This window comes from Crinia signifera, chromosome 11 (assembly GCF_055691185.1).
Source record: "Crinia signifera chromosome 11, ASM5569118v1, whole genome shotgun sequence".
In the NCBI taxonomy this organism is placed as follows: Eukaryota; Metazoa; Chordata; class Amphibia; order Anura; family Myobatrachidae; genus Crinia; species Crinia signifera.
In genome coordinates, this window is record NC_139227.1 from 636,394 (window position 1) to 657,750 (window position 21,357).

At 38.9% G+C, this 21,357-nt stretch overlaps 1 protein-coding gene across 29 annotated transcripts in view; it reads right to left on the reverse strand.

Moving 5' to 3' along the window:
* NRXN2 (neurexin 2) overlaps positions 1 to 21,357 on the reverse strand; it is an 847,024-nt gene that overhangs the window by 550,219 nt on the left and 275,448 nt on the right. For 13 of the 29 annotated variants that reach the window (XM_083165053.1, XM_083165057.1, XM_083165083.1 and 10 more), the window contains 2 exons: positions 6,243 to 6,544; positions 1,388 to 1,432 (listed from right to left, as the gene is read on the reverse strand). In XM_083165053.1, coding sequence (XP_083021179.1) covers positions 1,388 to 1,432; positions 6,243 to 6,544 — 347 coding nt within the window. The remainder of the gene's footprint in view (positions 1 to 1,387; positions 1,433 to 6,242; positions 6,545 to 21,357) is intronic. The other 16 variants (XM_083165071.1, XM_083165067.1, XM_083165059.1 and 13 more) reach the window with 2 other exon arrangements.

The window sequence follows — 21,357 nt, forward strand, 5'->3', positions numbered from 1 at the left end:
TACTGTATAATTGCCAGACTTCACTCATTTATGTATTCCGGTATTTGTATCCACATGTTGTCAGTGGATGCATGAAATAGTATTGTATACTTTCCTTCTCTGCCAAAGGGGACAGAAGTCTCACATTTTGGTTGGTAGTCCCCAAGACCTTTGGAAGTGTGAGTGAATTTCCCACATCCTGACCACTTCCTACTGTAGTGAGCAGGATGGGCAAAAGATACCAGTTATTATAGGTCCAAAGAAAGAGGCTGGGGAGAAAATTACGCACATTACGTTACACTTCCATTCTTCTTTCATGATCAGCTGCATTTGGATTTTACCTACATTGGATACCCTGAGCAGTATGGCACTTATTACATATACAGTATATCAGTTATTGCAAATCTGATCCAAGGCTCTCCATCCTTCAAAAGCATCAAACATTACTCTTATTCTTAGTAGTAAACCAAAGTAAGAGATTATTAACCAAAATAGCATCAATATACTAATAGCAACAATGAACCTAAATATATTATTTACAAGGAAGAAGCTTTGCAACTAAATCTAAGACCACAGTGTCATTGCTATTCCAATACAGGGAATATTCGCATGTACTTCGGTGTGGTTACAATAACCATTTTATAATACAATTCTGAATGCATTCTGCAACATACAGTTTGACCACACGGGGACACTACATTACTACAAAATCCCACACCTGATGCATGAAACAACCACCGAGGCAACGTTAGTCACTGACACCCATGGTGACTATTAACAGATTATAGTAAGCAGCTGTGTTATGTGTTCATAAGAGCATAGAATGACTTATGAACAAGTAATACAGCAAATACATATGCAAAATATAAGTTCCCACTATCTGGTCCTCACATAATAGTTTTAATCTGAAGTTTATGTCAGTTACAGACGATCAACTGATTCTATCTTCCTTATGTAATATCCTTAATAGATACTAGTCTATGCGCTTTATTTTAACCTAACAAAATGATATCACACATAAGCTATTACAAATAATAAAAAATAAACATATCATAAACATGAGTTTGAAATGAGATAATAAAATATTTTTTTCTAAAAATGAATAAATTAAAATATAATAATATAATACTACTAATAATAATAATAATAATAATAATATAATTATAAAAATAAAAAAAAGGCAAATAAATTGCAAAACATGAGAAAGTGATACTGGTATTATATATAGACAATAAGAGGTGATAATCTTTTTTGGAAGAAAGACAGTAAGGCTTTTGTAAAGAAAATAGTTTGAGGGTGGGAGGTGAAAGGGTACAGTGGTTGAGGGACTTTTGGTTTTTGAGCTGTGAACGGAACAGAAGACAGGAGCTGGAATAAACCCCAGGGGTACAATTGGAGTGATATCTACCAGGTAATGGAGTTTGTTTACCAGAGCATGTCCGATGCCTGCATGCTTTAACACGAGCGGAAAGAGAATAGAAAAAAAAATATATATATAATACAAGTGGAGAGGAGAAAGGAGAAGTTCCCCTTTCCTTTTACCCTCCGTATTGATCCCCCCATCATCCACCTATCCACTGTAATCTAAAAACATATTCCCACCAGAAACCAGGGAGGACAGTCCTATATTCCAGCTGGCAAAGGTAAACAAAAATGAATAGTGGGAGTAAGTGGTAGAGGTCAGGAAGGACAGAGCGGAGTGACATTTTTAAAAGTAAGTTAGATATAGAAATACTTCAAATAAAAGGTATGATAGATAAAAGAAGTGTGTGTGTGTGAGAAAGGGGGTTTCTTTAAATAAAACAAGAAATAATAAAATTTTGGTACAATAATACATTGATACAACAAAAATGTTTTTAGTGAAGGTTGAATTGAGAGTAGAGCCAGTCAATGCTTGTAAAACATACCATAAACCTCTTAGGTATATGTGTTCTTCAGTAGACCAGTGTATTAAAACAGCAAAACAATGTCAAGACAATAATATACATTGAGGCAATAGAACAGTTAAAACAAATGTTACCTTAATAGTAAATGCTAGCAGTAACATTCACAGTACATATGGGATTTTGTCAGAACTGGAGGTATATTTTATATAACTGAGTATTATAAAAAGAACTTCATATACGTAGCATCTATTTGCTGTGGTAATTTACACAGTGGGAAGCCTTTTAATATTGAATCCACAAGTTATTTTATGGGGAATTGTGACCATATTTAATTTCCCCTCCTAACCCAAACTAGTAGTATTTATGGAGCTACGCCACTGATGTGATACAGATGCTTCCTTAGCTAGAATTTGTGGAATGTCCAATTATTAAAAATAAGGCAATGATGTTAAGTAGCTTTGCATGAAAATATAAAAGACAATGTCCACCTGGTTTAATGTTCAAACTTCAAGTATCTGCATAACATATTTGTTTTAATGGGGAATTACTACATATAATCCTTTAAAATACAAAATGATGTGCAATACATTGGAAGTTGATATAAATGTAATGTTCATACATGTAGTCATAATAAACAAACTGTGGGGGTGAAAACATCTGCTATTTTCAATGCATCTTCTATAGTCTCAGATTACGTACCGTAAAATATGATTAGTTAGTAAATGATATTAGCAGAATTGTAAAGTAATTGAACATTCTAGGTTAGTTCTAGTAGAATGATAGATAGATAGATAGATAGATAGATAGATAGATAGATAGATAGATAAAAGTACATACTACTTTTAAACATTTATACATGTAATGCATTGACATTATTCATCTTAATGATTACATTATGGCTTTACTTATCTTTGTTTATACTGTGTATATCTATCTTCACACTTTAGGCCCCCTTACATTATGCGATTTGGGCACGATTTTGCCCGATTCGGATGAATCGGGCCGTGAAATCGTCCCAAATCGCATATGGTGACATCCCCTCCGACCCGATGCGCGGCCCCGTGCGCATCGGATCAGAGATGGGAGGTCGGACGGGCTGCACATAAGATTTGCTAAATCTTATGTGCTGCCCGGAGCCGTGCTCCCCCACAACAGGGGACCTACCAGAGTCAGGCGCAGGGAGCCGGGCAGCATCAGCGGGAGCAGGGGGGGCGGCGCAGAGTACCAGGGAGCCGGGCAGGAGAAGACGCTGCAGCAGCAGCACTTCAAAAAAAAAAAGGGCCATACAAATGCATAGGAAGCCAATCATTGGCTGAGACCTCTCTCAGCCAATCAGCGATTGGCTGAGACCTCTCTCAGCCAATCGCTCATTGGCTGAGAGAGGTCTCAGCCAATCAATGGCTTCCTATTCGTTTGTATGGGGTTTTTCTTTTTTTTTTGAAGTGCTGCTGCTGCATCGTGTTCTCCTGCCCGGCTCCCTGGTACTCTGCGCCGCCGCCCCCCCTGCTCCCTGCCCAGCGGCTTCCTGCCCGGCTCCCTGCACCCCGACCCCCCCCCCTGCCCACTCTCTGTTTGCGGGCATATTCCTGCTGCTGTCCCCCGCTCCCATTGTCCCTGCAGCTCCCCGGGAGTGGCATGTGATAAATTGCATGCGATTTATCACATGCAAAACTTGGCACATGAAGTGCCATCGCATGTGATCCCTCCCGGGGAGCTGCTGGGACAATCGGGTCCGACTTGTCGTTATGACAAGTCGGACAAATGTAAGGGGGCCTTTACACCACTACATGTTGGGCTATCATTATTTATATCCTTTTAATAGGACACAATTATTTTGTTTTAACTTTTCAAAAAGTTTGTTTATGAACAGATGAAAGGTAAACAACATGATAGTTATATTGCAGAGAAATACAAGGTCTAGTATCAATAAAACTCAACCAGCCCTGATAAAAAGAAAAGTTACAGACTGGCCAATGTCCAAAAGAAGGATTGAATTGCACATTTAGAACACTGAAATGGAGCAGATAGCACAAACTGTAGAAGCCAAATGGTGACAGTTGTAGCAAACCAAATAGATGCAAAACTATACATATATGGGGAAAATTTACTAAAATAGGAGATCTATTTATTATAGAAAATAAAATATAGTATCTGATTGGTTGCCCATAGCAACATCCCATCTGAAATCGAACTACCATCTTTCTAAATTTCTCCAATATATATTTTAACAAATAATTATAACACGTTGACCATTTAATGAAGACACCATTATAAATTCATACGTTTTGCATCTATCTGCTGTACTAAGTTTTTCTATAATACATTTTTCACCTTATCACTAGTGGGCAGATAAAGCCGGTGTAGTTCTGTGGCAATGGGGTTGTAAGGATATGCTGACATTTAATGTAGTACAGCAAGGAAACGATTTAGCATGAGGACCTGCAATGGCCACAACACTTTCACTTACAGTACTAGACAAATAAGTCATTGCATAGAGGCCATGGCACAAATACTAGTTACCGTTACACTTTCCAGAACAATAAACATTCTAGAACTTCATGAACATAATAATTTGAATAAAATCCACAATATTGTCTACTGTATAAGGCATCTATGGGAATAAAGGTAAAGAACACTTTTTAATGCCTTCTGCAAATGTACAAAAGGAAAAATGGAGATCGCTATAAATAATCATTAATAAATAGTCAGCTATCCAAATATAAAATAATCTAGCATGGATCATAGATAATATTCTAACAGTATTTGACAGTGCCGATCCATATATATATATATATATATATATATATATATATATATATATATATATATATATATATCCAAAGAATGACCCCACGTGCGCCCTTAAAGTGTGAGCAGCTACTCTAAACCCCCCCCTGTTAGTGGGAGGTATAGAGAGCGCTTTTACCACCACATGGAATTTCCACCAATTACAGTCAAATACAATACAGTACAATGTGTAATCATAAAACCAGAGTGCTTTATTAAAGTTTCAAGAATCACATCTGGAAATTGTATCCTTTTCGGAAATGTAATATCAATAACCCGACGCGTTTCGTCTTAAAAAAGACTTCATCAGGGGTTTAACACAAGATATGATTTCAAACGCTTATACTGGCGTGTTATTCCTTCAATGGTTTGCAGGCTGTAATAACCTTCCCCTCAGTGGGGCAAACTCCAAATATCAAAATATAGTGTCCAACGCATGTACTGGCGTGTTATTCTTTAAATGGTTTAAAAGCTGTAATAACCTTTCCCTCAGTGGGGCAAACTCCAAATATCAGATATTCCCCAAATGGGGTCAAAGGGTACGTGATGTGTCCACAGCCTTCTTCAGGCAACTCCTTAGGGTACAGGTGTACGAAGTTTTTAGATTTTTTGGAGGGACCACCCCATTAGGAGGGGCTGTTAGCAAGGTCTGCGCAGTGCGGTTGGCCTGATCCAACTAATCAGGTCCACAGTATCTAATAATCCGCTGTAGAATGGATATATTGCATGTAGATGTCAGCAATATATGGTTCAATTTCTATTCACAGCTCTGATCTGAGTGGGGTATGCTGGACAAAACTGTCTGCAGATGACACCTGTACCCTAAGGAGTTGCCTGAAGAAGGCTGTGGACACATCACATACCCTTTGACCCCATTTGGGGAATATCTGATATTTAGAGTTTGCCCCACTGAGGGAAAGGTTATTACAGCTTTTAAACCATTTAAAGAATAACACGCCAGTACATGCGTTGGACACTATATTTTGATATTTGGAGTTTGCCCCACTGAGGGGAAGGTTATTACAGCCTGCAAACCATTGAAGGAATAACACGCCAGTATAAGCGTTTGAAATCATATCTTGTGTTAAACCCCTGATGAAGTCTTTTTTAAGACGAAATGCGTCGGGTTATTGATATTACATTTCCGAAAAGGATACAATTTCCAGATGTGATTCTTGAAACTTCAATAAAGCACTCTGGTTTTATGATTACACATTGTACTGTATTGTATTTGACTGTAATTGGTGGAAATTCCATGTGGTGGTAAAAGCGCTCTCTATACCCTTTTTTTCCCCCATATATATATATATATATATATATATATATATATATATATATATATATATATATATATATATATCCCCCCCCCACCACACAGTATATACTGTAAGTGTATGTACATAGCACTCAAACACACACAAACGCATCTATATATGTGTGCGTGCGTGTGTGTGTGTGTGTGTGTGTGTGTGTGTGTGTGTGTGGAACACTTGCAATGGGTGGTAATACAAATAAATGAGTAACTTTTTACAGTGATTGTACTACAAGTAATAAAATAAAACCCCAAACTATTAAACTTTTGAGACATACCTGTCGTAGATTCCTTGTGACACGGACGTCATGCCAGCTGTTATCGTTGAACTTGCCATTGACGGGCTCCACTAGAGCTTCGAAGGCTCCCGATCCAAGGTTGATGACCAACCACACTGCGCCACTCTTCAATGAAAGGTTGACATAGTCTGCAGACTTTCCAGTATGGAGCATTAAACCATTCCGCTGGAGGGTTCTAAAGGAGAGGGTAATTTCATCCGCACTACTCTGGATTGGGCTGTGGGACAGGTCATAGCAGAAGAACTCGTTTCCTCGGAATGTAGCCGCATATTCTTCCTTTCCTACAAAGCACGGAAGAGGAATGTGGAGGAAGCAAATGTGAGAAAGTAGTGAAAGGGTAACACAGTGAGTGAAAGGAAGCAATAGTTTAATAACTATTGTAAACCATAAAAATAAATAATAACTAAGATATGAATATAAGGAAGCAGAGGGCAGATGGTAAATGCAAATCAAAAACTGGCAGAGTAGAGGGTAAATGATCAAGGTGTATTATCAAAGAAAACAATAGAGGAAAGATATAAACATTATAGACACTATAAAGTAGAATAAAATGACACAGAGGATAAAAGACATTAGGTAGTAAAATAGAAAATACATTACAGAGAAGAAACATTGGATACTTAAATTGTGGTGTACAACCCCAAGCTAGAACACCATGCAAATGTACAATAGGAGAAGTTGTCCAAATGAAGCTAAAGCTGCTTCTGAAGTCACTTAATTGCATCTCTCCAAACAAGAGAAGATCACACATTCACAAGACAACGTCATTCAAGTGTGAGTTTTAGCTATTGTTTTGCACAAGTGTCAGTACCGTTCCATGTCTTGTAAACAATGTGATGCCTATTTAGCTGAACATTCGGTCAGACGTATTCCTGAACCTTATACAATAATAAGATAAGCTGACAGCAATACATAAGGAAAACATTCACTTTAGAATTCCTACAAATCTCACATTATTAGTTTGTTGCATAGTTAAGTTGGAAAAGAGGTTTTCTAGATAGATTCCTCTGTATGAACAGTTGTGTAGGAGCATGAAAACACCCATGTCTTAGCCCTTACGGTGGGTAGGCTTGATATTTTATGAGGCATGAAATGAGAATTCTAGAATGTTAGCCCAATCTGTTCCCAATCCTACATATTATCTTTCATTATTTTTTACGTGACCATATATCCCCCAAAAATATTTGAATCTTGTAGAAGGGGGTGAGGTGAATGGTCTAGAGGAATTTCAGAATTTTGAAATATAATTTATTGCTTGAATTAATTAACATGAATTAATATTAACTTAGAGGAGCAGGGTATCCTTATCACATGTATCTTATTGGAGAGGTGAAAGGCGATGAGCATATGCAGTGCCTGTATGGAAGTTAGAGTGTGGTGGAGTTTTATGTACAGTGCTATATATTTATGACATACACCACATATAAGACTCAGTTTCACCAAATTCATTCAGTTTGCACATATACATAATAAAGGATGCACAGGTTAAGGTTTGGAGAGTGACATTGGGAGATAATTCACAAAGATGTCACCAGTAACTAGTCTTAGCATGCTGTACTGTTACCTAAAATGTGCATAGGCTCATACATGCGTTATGTCTTGTTGCACCAACCAATCTGCAGCTATAATACCACTGGCAGATTTGCACAGCTGGGATCAGCAGAGCAGGAGCAGTCCAGTGACATTCACTTTGCTTTACATTATGGAGGGAGAAATGCAATGAGTGTTTGTTACTATAGCAACTGCCACTATGGCTTGCAACCAGCTGAATTAAAGGCTAACGCACCCATCCCATAGCAATGTGTCCTTAACATCTGGCACTGCTACATAACATTGTCCATAAAGCTGAACATATGTATAAGTGTATTTCCCTGTGCCTTGTCCTGGGATGCTCAGTCCATCTAACATCCCTTTTAACACAATGGCCAAAATAGATGAGATCATGCTAAGTTTTGGGATGCAAATCTTTGTTCCCCATACAGTACATGCTTCATTCTTCCTCTCATGCTACTTATACAATCACCTGCACACACCTCTTAACAATGTACAATACAATATATAATAACCACAGTGAATAAGCCTATACAAAAAACAGGAATACATATATATATGACACATGCGGTAGGAAACATGCAGAACATCAATGACAGATGTGAATAAATTAACAGCACAGCGACACACAACAAATTGGATAATGCAGCTACAGTATGGAAATAAATCTCAGATACTGTTTTCTCTAGGTTATACTGAGGCAAGTGTTGTGTCCCAATGCTGTCACTCCAAGTGACACATGCACAAACATATAAATCATGTCATATACAGCATCGCAGAGCATCCAAGATATGCTGAAATTATATATACAAACATGGTAAGATATTGATGTGCACATTCATGACATATGGTGACAAAAACGTTTTCTCAGAGGGAATTTAAAACTCATACTCAGCATTATTTACATCCCTAATGAGAATAAATATATATATATATATATATATATATATATATATATATATATATATATATATATATATATACAGAGCAGGGAGACCGGCACTCAGGTCTGCAGGTGGAGCCCAGATGACTTGCTCAGGTGCCCTCTTTACAAGAGGGTGTGAATCCTCAAGGAATATAGCGTGGGGAATAAGCGGCACTCAGAGGCTGTGCAAACGGTGAAACCAAGTGGAATATTTATTCCATGTGCAGAGACCATACGTTTCGGAGCTCGCAGGCTCCGTCGTCAGTGGAGTGTAAGCACGTGCTTACACTCCACTGACGACGGAGCCTGCGAGCTCCGAAACGTATGGTCTCTGCACATGGAATAAATATTCCACTTGGTTTCACCGTTTGCACAGCCTCTGAGTGCCGCTTATTCCCCACGCTATATATATATATATATATATATATATATATATATATATATATATAAAAGAAAAAGAACAATGCGCTGTAATAATAAGTCCAGAAAAACCTTGCAGTGTCCAACAAATCGTCCAATCCTTCAATTAGGATAGTCTGTAAAGGCACTTAGGATATTGGTCCCAGCTGCTCCGTCTCTCATGGGGCAAATGAACCTGTATCCAGCAGGTAAGAGATTTCTAGAGAAATAAAGACGGGCGCTTCATAGTGCATAAATGTCGTTTTTTTTTAAAATTTATTCAGACATATAAAAACATGAAACATAGGAATGGGTAAACGTACCAACGGTGGCGGTTCTTAATCACCGCGGTCAAACAGCTTATGAGTGGTGCATGCAAGCACCCACAGACTGGAGCCGGTTACCATCCGTTCCCGGACATACAGCAAAACTGCAAGTGGTGGTGTTCTCCTGTGCTAGGCCACGCCCCTACGCGTTTCGTATCAACTTCGTCAGAGGGCTGGCCCTCTGACGAAGTTGATACGAAACGCGTAGGGGCGTGGCCTAGCACAGGAGAACACCACCACTTGCAGTTTTGCTGTATGTCCGGGAACGGATGGTAACCGGCTCCAGTCTGTGGGTGCTTGCATGCACCACTCATAAGCTGTTTGACCGCGGTGATTAAGAACCGCCACCGTTGGTACGTTTACCCATTCCTATGTTTCATGTTTTTATATGTCTGAATAAATTTTCAAAAAAAACGACATTTATGCACTATGAAGCGCCCGTCTTTATTTCTCTAGATATATATATATATATATATATATCCAAATTAACCCAGTCTCTGTTTAATGCAAAACACATGGATTTTACTTTTGTTCTAAGATGCAGGCATCAAAGTGAAGTAATATATTAAAAAGGAAGAAAAGGTGGCAAAGTCAGACACACTGGAGATAATGTTACTGCAGAACCTGATTGTTGTCTGGCTCTCTGCTGCTGAATTAAGATTGACCTCTGCTATCTAATATAAAGTCACACTTGTGAGTTTAACATCAAAAGGGGTTGTGTCCTGCTAACTGTTTGCCTCTGTTATGGTGTACCTACCCAGTGATTCCACTTTACTATCTGCATTCCCATGAATACTGCTTCTACCTACACAGTGGCATAAGTTCATTCCAGTTGCCCGGAGGCAAGATGTTTATTGGTGTCCCCCACCCCCCCCCCCCACCCACATACACACACACACACACACACCACACACACAACCCTATATAACCTTATATAAAATATATATTTCTGTTCAGATATATAGATAGATAACACACACCACACACACACATATATATATATATATATATATATATATATATATATATATATATATATATATATATATACATATATATATATATATATATATATATTTCAGAACTCAGCCACAGAAGCAATATCTTTGGCTTTTAAATAACTGATTCAAACTTGCAGGGGTGGAGAGGTGCCCCCTTGGGAGCAGGAGCACGGTGGCAGATGACTCCATTGCCTCCCAGAGTTCTGCCCCTGTACCTACATAATCTCTATTTTGCAGTAATATGTGCAATGTTCATTTCCAACAACTAGTATTTACACGGAATCTGTTTTATCAGTCTCAACTACTGTATGTAAGCATTTTTAGTGTAGCTTACAGTAGTGGTTCTCAACTCAAGACTCCAAATACACCAATGTTTTCAGGATGTCTGTCTGTGGAAACAAGTGGGACCATTACTAATTCAGCAAAATAGTTAAAATGCAGAATTAAAGAAATCCAGAAAATATGACATGCTAGGTGTGACCTAATAGGGATACAGTACCTGGGAACTGGAGTTGGAAACCTCTGACTTTAAGGAAGAAATGTTAGCTCAAAGGGACAGATTCATTATCTTAAATGATAAAAGTCAATCTTGGATAATGCTTTTATATTTGATTTAAATTGTGCCCAACTTACTGCTATGAATCAAATCGTTTTATATACTATTATTCTTTCATTACATCAAGTTTGTCAGGGATTCCAATGCATAGAAAGTATAAGACAGGCATGTAAAAAGATGGCCCTCCAACCGTGTTCATACTACAAGTCCCACCATGCCTTGCCACAGCTTTGCTATTAGGGAATACTAATACTATGACAACGCATGCTGGGATGTGTAGTTTCACAACAGCTGGAGGGCCACAGTTTATACATGCCTGGTGTAAGGTAATTCTCTATTTCATGGATATGACCACATTGGTGGCGCACCTACAGTACTATAGTATTCTATGGAAAGTGTTTTGCTTTGGAAAGGGAACTAAACTATTATACTTTAGTACACTATAAGCTAAAGAAAGAAAAAAGAATTCCTGCAAGGGGCACTCTAAGCTGACTTATTTTGTTAATTCAGCATACCTTCATACGGTGTCCCAAGAAAAGTATATTAAAATTTTACTTTTATTAATTACATCTTTAAAAAGCTGGGAAATATATTAAAAACATTGCAAAGAAAGTGTGAATAAGGTGACAATTTTTTTTTTAAATGGAGCTGACCTTCGTGTGCGTGTGTTTAATTGCAGTACAGTGACTGCCCTGCATCTGTGTGATAATGTTATGTGATGGTGTTGGAGTGTCCAGTTACCTACAGTAGTGTCTGATAGCACTGATCATCTAAACCAAGTAATTTACAGATTGTTACACTTGTATAGTGTTGCAGCTACAATGTGTGAAGCTGAATTCTGCAACTTTGTTGCTCTGTGCAATTATCCATGTAAGAAATTGGGGAAAGAATATGGTTTGTCACATATGTGGTGCACCTCTCAAGAAAAAAGGAATACACAATAAAATTTACCTTTTATTGGGTTTAAGCTAAAACTGCAAAATATGACAAACTCACATAAAACAAGGTGAATACAGTGTTTGTTAAAAAAAGGCACATGCGGGGCCTGCATGTATTGATCTCCTGTCAAAAAGATCTCTTAAATAAATTATTATTGCAGGAGTGAAGATTGTGAGTGGGAGAGAAAATACATTTTTGTCATTGTCAATCGGATCTCTCGGATATCTCCCCAATCTTTAAATCTCCTGGTGTGTGCACTGTTGGTACAATTCTTCAATTGTACCTGTTTCCTCCAAACAGTTTGCTATTTGGGAGATACAGTAAGTGGAGGTTAAACCCACATCAAATTATGTCACCTAATGTCTAGGGCGGCTGGTGTCTAGACATTAGGTGACATCATTTGATGTAGGGTTAACCTCCACTTACTGTATCTCCCAAATAGCAAACTGTTTGGAGGAAACAGGTACAATTGAAGAATTGTACCAACAGTGCACACACCAGGAGATTTAAAGATTGGGGAGATATCCGAGAGATCCGATTGACAATGACAAAAATTTATTTTCTCTCCCACTACACATGATAAGTGGCAGTTATCCAAACTCAAAATCTTCACTCCTGCAATAAGGAATTGACATATCCCTTAGATTGTACTATTCAACCTGAGCGTTAAATACAGACTTGATCCTGATAATTGTCAAACCAGCATTATATGCCCTATTTTGATTAAATATAGGCGAATATAGCCATTAATAAGAGGGTGACACATATATTAGCATTAAAACAATTTATTCAAGAGATCTTTTTGACAGGAGATCAATACATGCAGGCACCGCATGTGCCTTTTTTTAACAAACACTGTATTCACCTTGTTTTATGTTTTATGTAAGTTCGTCATATTTCGCAGTTTTAGCTTAAACCCAATAAAAGGTAAATTTTATTGTGTATCCCTTTTTTCTTGAGAGGTGCACCACATATGTGACAAACCATATTCTTTCCCCAATTTCCGATTGATTCTTTGTCCGTGGTAGCACACCCCTGTATGTTTACAAAAGAAAGCCTTCTTAGACATATGCATTCACAGGGGGCCAGAGACTAATATACCTGTACTTCAACTCCGTAAGTCTAGTGCGATTGCAACCCCCCAAACCCTACTTGCAATTATCCATGTATCATCAAGCCATTGAGATCGTATGCAGTAATCCAAGCAATTGGCTGCCAATGGTTGTTTATAAATGATCATCTTGATGGAGGGAGTTGAATGAATGATAAATCTGTTGCACAATTATCATGCCTGCTGATTCTTATTGGTATGCGTTAATATTCCCCTGTGGGATCCCATGTCAATACCATTAATACAACATCACAGTTAATCTGCAGTGTTAATTGTGAAAAATAGTTGCTGACAGCCTGTATAGGGTTCTTAATAAGAATTGTTAGTCAACTGCACGTAATTACTAGATATTTTATTGTCCCTATTGGCTGACACAAAGTTGCAGTACTGTGTCTATTTGATAAGCATGTATTGTGCACATGAATTAATTAACTACTCCACTTGACTGTAGTCGCTGGACACTTGCCCAGTGTCTCCGAATATAATGAGGCACTAAGCCGCTGTTGCGCCCACCGTACATATGGAAGTACCTGGCAGTATCTCAGAAGGTTTGGGCATTTGCGTTGTGCTTTAGGTAATGCACCACAAGATCCCGTCACTATCAATCTGTGAGACGGGAGGCAAGTGGCCCAACTGATAAAACAACACACAGTGCAAATTACATTTAAATGCTTAATGCATATGCACACTCCACGCGGTCAGCTACTACCAGGTAGGATCGGCCACATTAGCTATGTGCACCGCATCCCCCTGGATAGCCTGACGTACGTTTCGCAGTTAGGCTTAATCATAGGTCCAGACCTATGATTAAGTGTTACCGCAAAACGTACGTCAGGCTATCCAGGGGGATGCGGTGCACATAGCTAATGTGACCGACCCTACCTGGTAGTAGCTGACCACGTGGGGAGTGCATATGCATTAAGCATTTAAATGTTATTTGCACTGTGTGTTGATTTATCAGTTGAGCCACTTGCCTCCCGTCTCACAGATTGATAGTGACAGGATCTTGTGGTGCATTACCTAAGGCACAACGCAAACGCCCAACTCAGCGCTGCTTAGTTCAATCACTGAACTCAGGCAGCTTCAGCGCTCCCCGGCTTCCTCCCCTCTGCGGCGCCTCCGGCACCCCCTCCCCTCCGGGTTTTGTATGAAGTCCCTTGCGTCGGCTTATGACAAGCTGGCTGCCGGGGACAGGGATGCGGTGCGGGGGGCGCAGGTCTGGGCAGCCGCTGATTGACAGTGCAGAGGTGCTGCCCAGACCTGTGGAAGCAATGGTGTTATTTTTTTAAGGGAGCGCTCCCCATAAAAAACTCGCCCAGTGAGGAGGGCTCCCAAAAAAAAACACCACTGAAGGGGTTAAGAACCATATACAGGCTGTCAGCAACTATTTTTCACAATTAACGTTGCAGATTACCTGTGATGTTGTATTAATGGTATTCACACAGGAGAATATCATCAAGTTGATCATTTATAAACTATTGGCAGCCAATTGCTTGGATTGCTGCATACAATCTCCATGGCTTGATGATACATGTATAATTGCACAGAGCAACAAAGTTGCAGAAGTCAGCTACACACATTGTAGCTGCAAAACTATACAAGTGTAACAATCTGTAAATTACTTGGTTTAGATGATCAGTGCTGTAAGACACTACTGTAGGTAACTGGACACTCCAATACCATCACATAACATTATCACACAGATGCAGGGCAGTCACTGTACTGTAATTAAACACACGCACACGACGCTCAGCTCCATTTTAACATTTTTTGTCACCTTATTCACACTTTCTTCACAATGTTTTTAATATATTTCGCAGCTTTTTAAAGATGTCGTTAATAGAAGTTACATTTTAATATATTTTTCGTGGGACACCGTATGAAGGTATAAGATTGCTGAATTAACAAAATAAGTCAGCTTAGAGTGCCCCTTGCAGGAATTCTTTTTTATTTCTTTAGCATATGTTTGTACTAATTCCTGGGCAGCACCTCCCTAAATATATTAAGCCTGAATATATGGCAATACATAACGCATTGGGAATATCTGACTATCACAACATACAATTTTTGACTGTGCGGATTATCCTTTTCCTCTCAATCACTTTAGTACACTACTACTACTCTACATTAATAAATGCACATTAGCACAAAGGTGATTCTGTCATTACACAACTAAAGCAATATTCTGTAGGTAATTCTGCCTTTTAACTTATTTAGCTCAGTGTTATCATGGTTTATTTAAAAATTAATCCCATTCTGGTTTTCCTGATCAGAAAGTTTGAAACTGTTCTAGAACACTAAACAAAACCTTGGAAATAAAAGATTTTAACTCTACAAAGCACTGGGATTTATTGCAGATTAGTAAATCTCTCCCACTGTGCTGTATGTACTGTCATGCTTACTGTAAACTTAAACAACAAAAACAATTCAGGAGACAGTGCAATCATACAATGTATCAGACAAAATTATATTCCAAATGTAACACCCAGTCAGGACAATGAAAATGTTTTCTCCCCAGTGATATACTTATAGAAACATATGTGACCCAAATGAACTGTTGGTACTGCACCTATCTATACACACTTACAGTATATACACTATATGGACAAAAGTATTTGGACACCTGACCATTACACCAACAGGGACTGTATTGACATTGTACCGCCACCTAATTCAGTCTAAAACCTAGCATGGAGCAGCATAATGAAGTTCATTCAGACTGTCAATGAAGTCAATAACTTATCCTCCACTGCTTTTGTCTGAGCTGAGGTTGTGCCTCTGACAATACAGAGAAACCCTTATAGGTACAACATACAACTACCTTTGATAAAGCCCTTTGGACGGATCCGAACCAGCCTCAGATGACATCACCCTTTGTTTTACCCTCACCTCATCTGAATTAGGATATCTCTGCCACCCCGCTTGGCCCCAGCTCTGGAACACCACTCCCTCACTTTGGACAATATTCCATTAACATGTGTCCAGCTTCTAAGCTTTTGTGAGGTATGTGGATCCATTGGCCTACAACTAAAGTGGAAGATAATTACATCCTTATTCATTGACTTTGTACTGGTCCCTAATCATTCTGAGGCATCATAGGAACGGACAGCCCCATTACTACTCTGTCTTGTGTGAGGCTTAACTTTTAATATGTGCCCTATTTGCTATACTGTATACACCAGGAATGTTTTTTTTTAACAGTTGGTCACACATTGTATTGTAATAAATTGTATGTTATTATGAAATCAGTCCAATCTTTTTATTTTTATTTGCTCTGCTACCCCCCCCCCCCCCTTTTCTTCTGCCATTGTACTCAAACACATATATTTTAATATGGAGTTGGTCCCCCTTTTGCAGCTATAACGGCTTCCACTCTTCTTGGAGGCCTTTCCCAAAGATATTGGAGTGTTTCTGTGGGATTTTTGGCAGGTCATTCTGCAGAGCAATCTCCATTCCAGTTCATCCCAAGGGTACTCAATGGGGTTGAGGTCAGGGCTCTGTGCAAGCCAGTCAAGTTCTTTCACACCACCTCATGAATTTATAATCCTTGCTTTTTGCACTGGGGCACAGTCCTTTTGGAATAGAAACGGGCCTTCTGAAAACTGTTGCCAAAAATTTGGAAGCATACTATTGTCTAAAATGACTTGGTATGCTGAAGCATTAAGATAGATAGCCCTTCCCTGGAGAAAAGTGGCCTAACCCAAACCCTGAAAAAATGCCCCATACTATTAACCCCCCTCCATCAAACTTTACATTTGGCATAATTCAGTCATGCAGGAAATCTTTTTACACCTGAGAACCAGAGAAGCGTGATTCGGCACTCCACAGAACATGTTTCCACCGCTCCGCAGTGCAGTATTGATGTGTTGTACACCACACTGTCACTTGGCATTGGACTTGGTCATGTGAGGCTTCCATGCATCTGCTTGGCCATGGAAACCCATTCTATTACTTTCCCAGCTCACAGTTTTTGTGCTAATGCAAATAGGACTTTGGAACTCTTCAGCTATGGAATCAGCAAAGTATTGACTGACGACTTTTACACACACGCCACTTGAGTCTTCAGAATAACCCTTTTTGTATCACAAATGTTTGCAAAGAAGACTGCATGGCTAGGTGCTTTATTTTATACACCTTTGAATTTCATAGGTAAAAGTTGTGGACAAATACTTTTGTCTATATATATATATATATGTATGTATGTATGTGTATATATATATATATATATATATATATATATATATATATATATATATATATATATATATATATATATATATATACTGTATGTATCTATCCTGGGCCCAGAATGAAGGTGTGCAGCTGTCTGTTCCCTCTTGTCTTCTCATGCTGCAAAAAAATTTAACTTCTTTTGCACTTTAAAAAAATGTTGGTTTTGCACATACAGTACATGCTATATAAAACTGTTTTTTCCTTGAAAAGGATGTTGCTGGTTTTGCTTGTGTGTATATATATATATATATATATATATATATATATATATATATATCTCAAAACAATATCATCAGGAAATTGCGCTAGATATGAGTGTTCGCTAATAACACTAGATCCCCTACTAGAGGGATCAATACAATCGAAATACAGAACCAATAGTGTTAAACAGCGCCCACATATATATTGTAGTGAGATAAATAATCTCTGTCTTTCCAACTCCTTTCAAAATGACAATCAACCAAGATTTCTTCTTACATATAAAACATTTATTATAAAATACATAAAAACAAATATTCTTGAAATGGAAGTATTTTCTTGGGATTGGGGATCATACCAAGTACCCGACGAGTTTTGTCTCTTTATGCAACTTCATCAGGGGTTTGACACTTTTAGTATGAATCTTAAAAAATGCGATGATATTTTAACTTTTATTAGAGTTTTAATGGATTACCTTGGTAGTGGAAGCTCAAAACAAAAAAATATTTTACTGTATTAGTTTGTCATGGGCATATGATCTGCCAATATTCAATCCTTCCTTTATTTCAATGGTAAATCTGTGCCATTTGTGATTGAGTAATCATCTTATTAACTTCATTGAAAACGTGATGTGCAGGGCCAAAGAATTAGTGTTTACATGAAATAGGGGTATGATAATGAAGGTCTTTATTTTTTAACCTCCAAATAGATAGAACAAATCTCCTTTTAAGTAAAGGCTTGAAATAAAGTATGAAGTCCCCTCAGTGTAGCCTGTACATGTGAACTCTCCAACATCCAAAGGGCAAGTCTTAAAAGGAGATTTGTTCTATTTGGAGGTTTAAAAAATAAAGACCTTCATTATCATACCCCTATTTCATGTAAACACTAATTCTTTGGCCCTGCACATCACTTTCTCAATTAAGTTAATAAGATGATTACTCAATTACAAATGGCACAGATTTACCATTGAAATAAAGGAAGGATTGAATATTGGCAGATCATATGCCCATGACAAACTAATACAGTAAAATATTTTTTTGTTTTGAGCTTCCACTACCAAGGAAATCCATTAAAACTCTAATAAAAGTAAAAATATCATCGCATTTTTAAAGATTTATACTAAAAGTGTCAAACCCCTGATGAAGTCTCATAAAGAGACGAAACACGTCAGGACTTGGTATGATCCCCAATCCCAAGAAAATACTTCCATTTCAAGAATATTTGTTTTTATGTATTTTATAATAAATGTTTTATATGTAAGAAGAAATCTTGGTTGATTGTAATTTTGAAAGGAGTTGGAAAGACAGAGATTATTTATCTCAATACAATATATTTGGGCGCTGTTTAACACTATTGGTTATATATATATATATATATATATATATATATATATATATATATATATATATATATATATATGTGTGTGTGTCTGAGACAGCACTTAACCCAGCATTAGAATGCACAGGTCCAGAAATGGCTATCTCTAAACTCCTCTCCAAAGGACTAAGGGGCCATTTTAGTTCCCGTCACAAAGCTGCTATCAAATAACCACGAATGTGCGTGGTATGCTGTGTACATGCACAGGGTTCCCTAATGAAAGATAGCCATTGCTGGATGTTGGCAAGTTGATTGAAAGCTGGGGGGGGGGGGGGGGGGGCATTTGTAGAGTTTTCTGGGAGTGCCACCTAAAAACACAGATGGGCCCAGCCATGGTGAAGGAGGGCCGCTGACATCAGCAGAGGCCTCCATCTCCGACAGTGAGACTTACTCAGCAGCTACAAAAAGGAGAATATTCCTCATGACACTTTTAATTAACTATCACAATTAATTATCACAATAACACATGGAGTTACATATCATCAATACCCCATAATGACAAAATAAAATAAATTCAGAAATTTTTTGCAACTAAAAAAACTAAGAAATCACATATACATAATTATTCACAGTCTTTGTGATGCACCTTTCTTCCAAACATGACGCCTGGCAGCAGTTCAATCTTTGTCTCATCAGACTAGATAATTTGGTACTTGTTTCCTAGCACGGCCACACCGATTTGTATCGGGGTGATCGTGTTGGAAAAATCGCGTCGGTCGCATCGCATGCGACCGACGCGATCGACACGATTTTTACATTGAATCAAATGTGAATAGGGCCCCTGGGACCCTATTTTACATTGGATTCAATGTAAAGTATTCCCCAGACCCCCAATTTTACCCCCCTCAACGCCACCCCACGATTGACGCCAACCCGAAGCGTGGCGAGCCCAGCGAGCCCGCGAGGGGCGGCAGTGCGCGTCCTCCGACCTTTTCATACCCCTACTATCCACGTCGGCGTGGAGTTGAATATATATAAAGTGTGGCGAGCACAGCGAGCCACCGAGCCCGAAGCGTGGCGAGGGGACGCGTATAGCTTCACAGGTATACGCGTCCCCTCGCGGGGCTCGCTGCGCTCGCCACGCTTCCAGCTCGCCACACTTTATATTCTCAACTCCACGCCGATGTGGATAATAGGGGTATGAAAAGGTCGGAGGACGCGCACCGCCGCCCCTCGCAGGCTTGCTGCGCTTGCCACGCTTCGGGTTGGCGTCAATCGTGGGGTGACGCTCACAATGGGGTTGCGTCACTTTTACACCATGACGGGGCCATATACAATGTGAAATGGGTCATATTGGCCCATTTCACATTGTTTCCTATGTAAAATGGACTTAATCAAGTCCATCTCATCTTGTGCCATTATAATGGCACAAGACCGACGCGATGCTCCTGATTTCAATGTTAAAAATATTTTAACATTGAAGCCTATGGCAAAATCGCGGCCATCGCATCGGTCGCGTCGGGGGCCATGTTAATGCACGCGAACGACGTGATGCCCCCGATTTTGCCTTTGCCAGCAAAATGGACCTGATTTCAAAGGAAATCGGGTCCATCGCCTCCATCGTGTACCTTAACTTTAAGGTACACGATGGACGCGATTGTGGCCATGCTAGGAAACAAGTACCGATAATTTTGTTTCTCCATGTCTGAGAATAGTTCAGGTGCATTTTGGCAAACTCCAGGGTCTGCCTTGTGCTTTTTTACTAAGAAGTGGTTTCCGTCTAGCCACTCTACTATACAGGCCTGATTGGACTGCTGCAGAGATGGTTGTCCTTCTAAAAGGTCCTCCTCTCTGACAGAATGACCACCTTCTCCAACGATCGCTCAATTTAGATGGCTGGCCAGGTCTAGGAAGATTCCTGGTGGTTCCAACTTCTTCCATTTAGGAATGATGGAGGCCACTGTGCTCATTGGGACCGGATATTTTTCTGTACCCTTCCCTAGATTTGGGCCTCAGAACAATCCTCTCTCGGAGGTCTACAGACAATTCCTTTGACTTAATATTTGACTTGTATTCTGACATGCACTGTCAAGCATGGGACCTTATATAGACAGGTGTGGGCCTTTCCAAATCATGTCCAATCAATTGAGTTTACAACAGGTGGACTCCAATTAAGCTGTAGGGACATTCCAAGGATTATCAGTGGAAAAAGGATGCACTTGAGCTCAATTTTGAGCTTCATGGCAAAGGCTGTGAATACTTATGTACATGTGACTTATTTTCTTTCATTAATAAATTTGCTAAAATCTCCATAAAACTTTTTGCACGTTTTCATTATGGGGTATTGTGTTTAGTATTTTGAGGGGAAATGAATTCATTCCATTTTGGAATAAAGCTGTAACATAGCAAAATGTGGAAATTTTGGACCTTGACAAAATGTTTATTGGTGGTAAGACTCCTGCACCAATTTACACACTGGAAGTGCTTGAGTACTGTGGGATAGGCATACAACTCCACCTTGTGACTGTTTATTGCTTT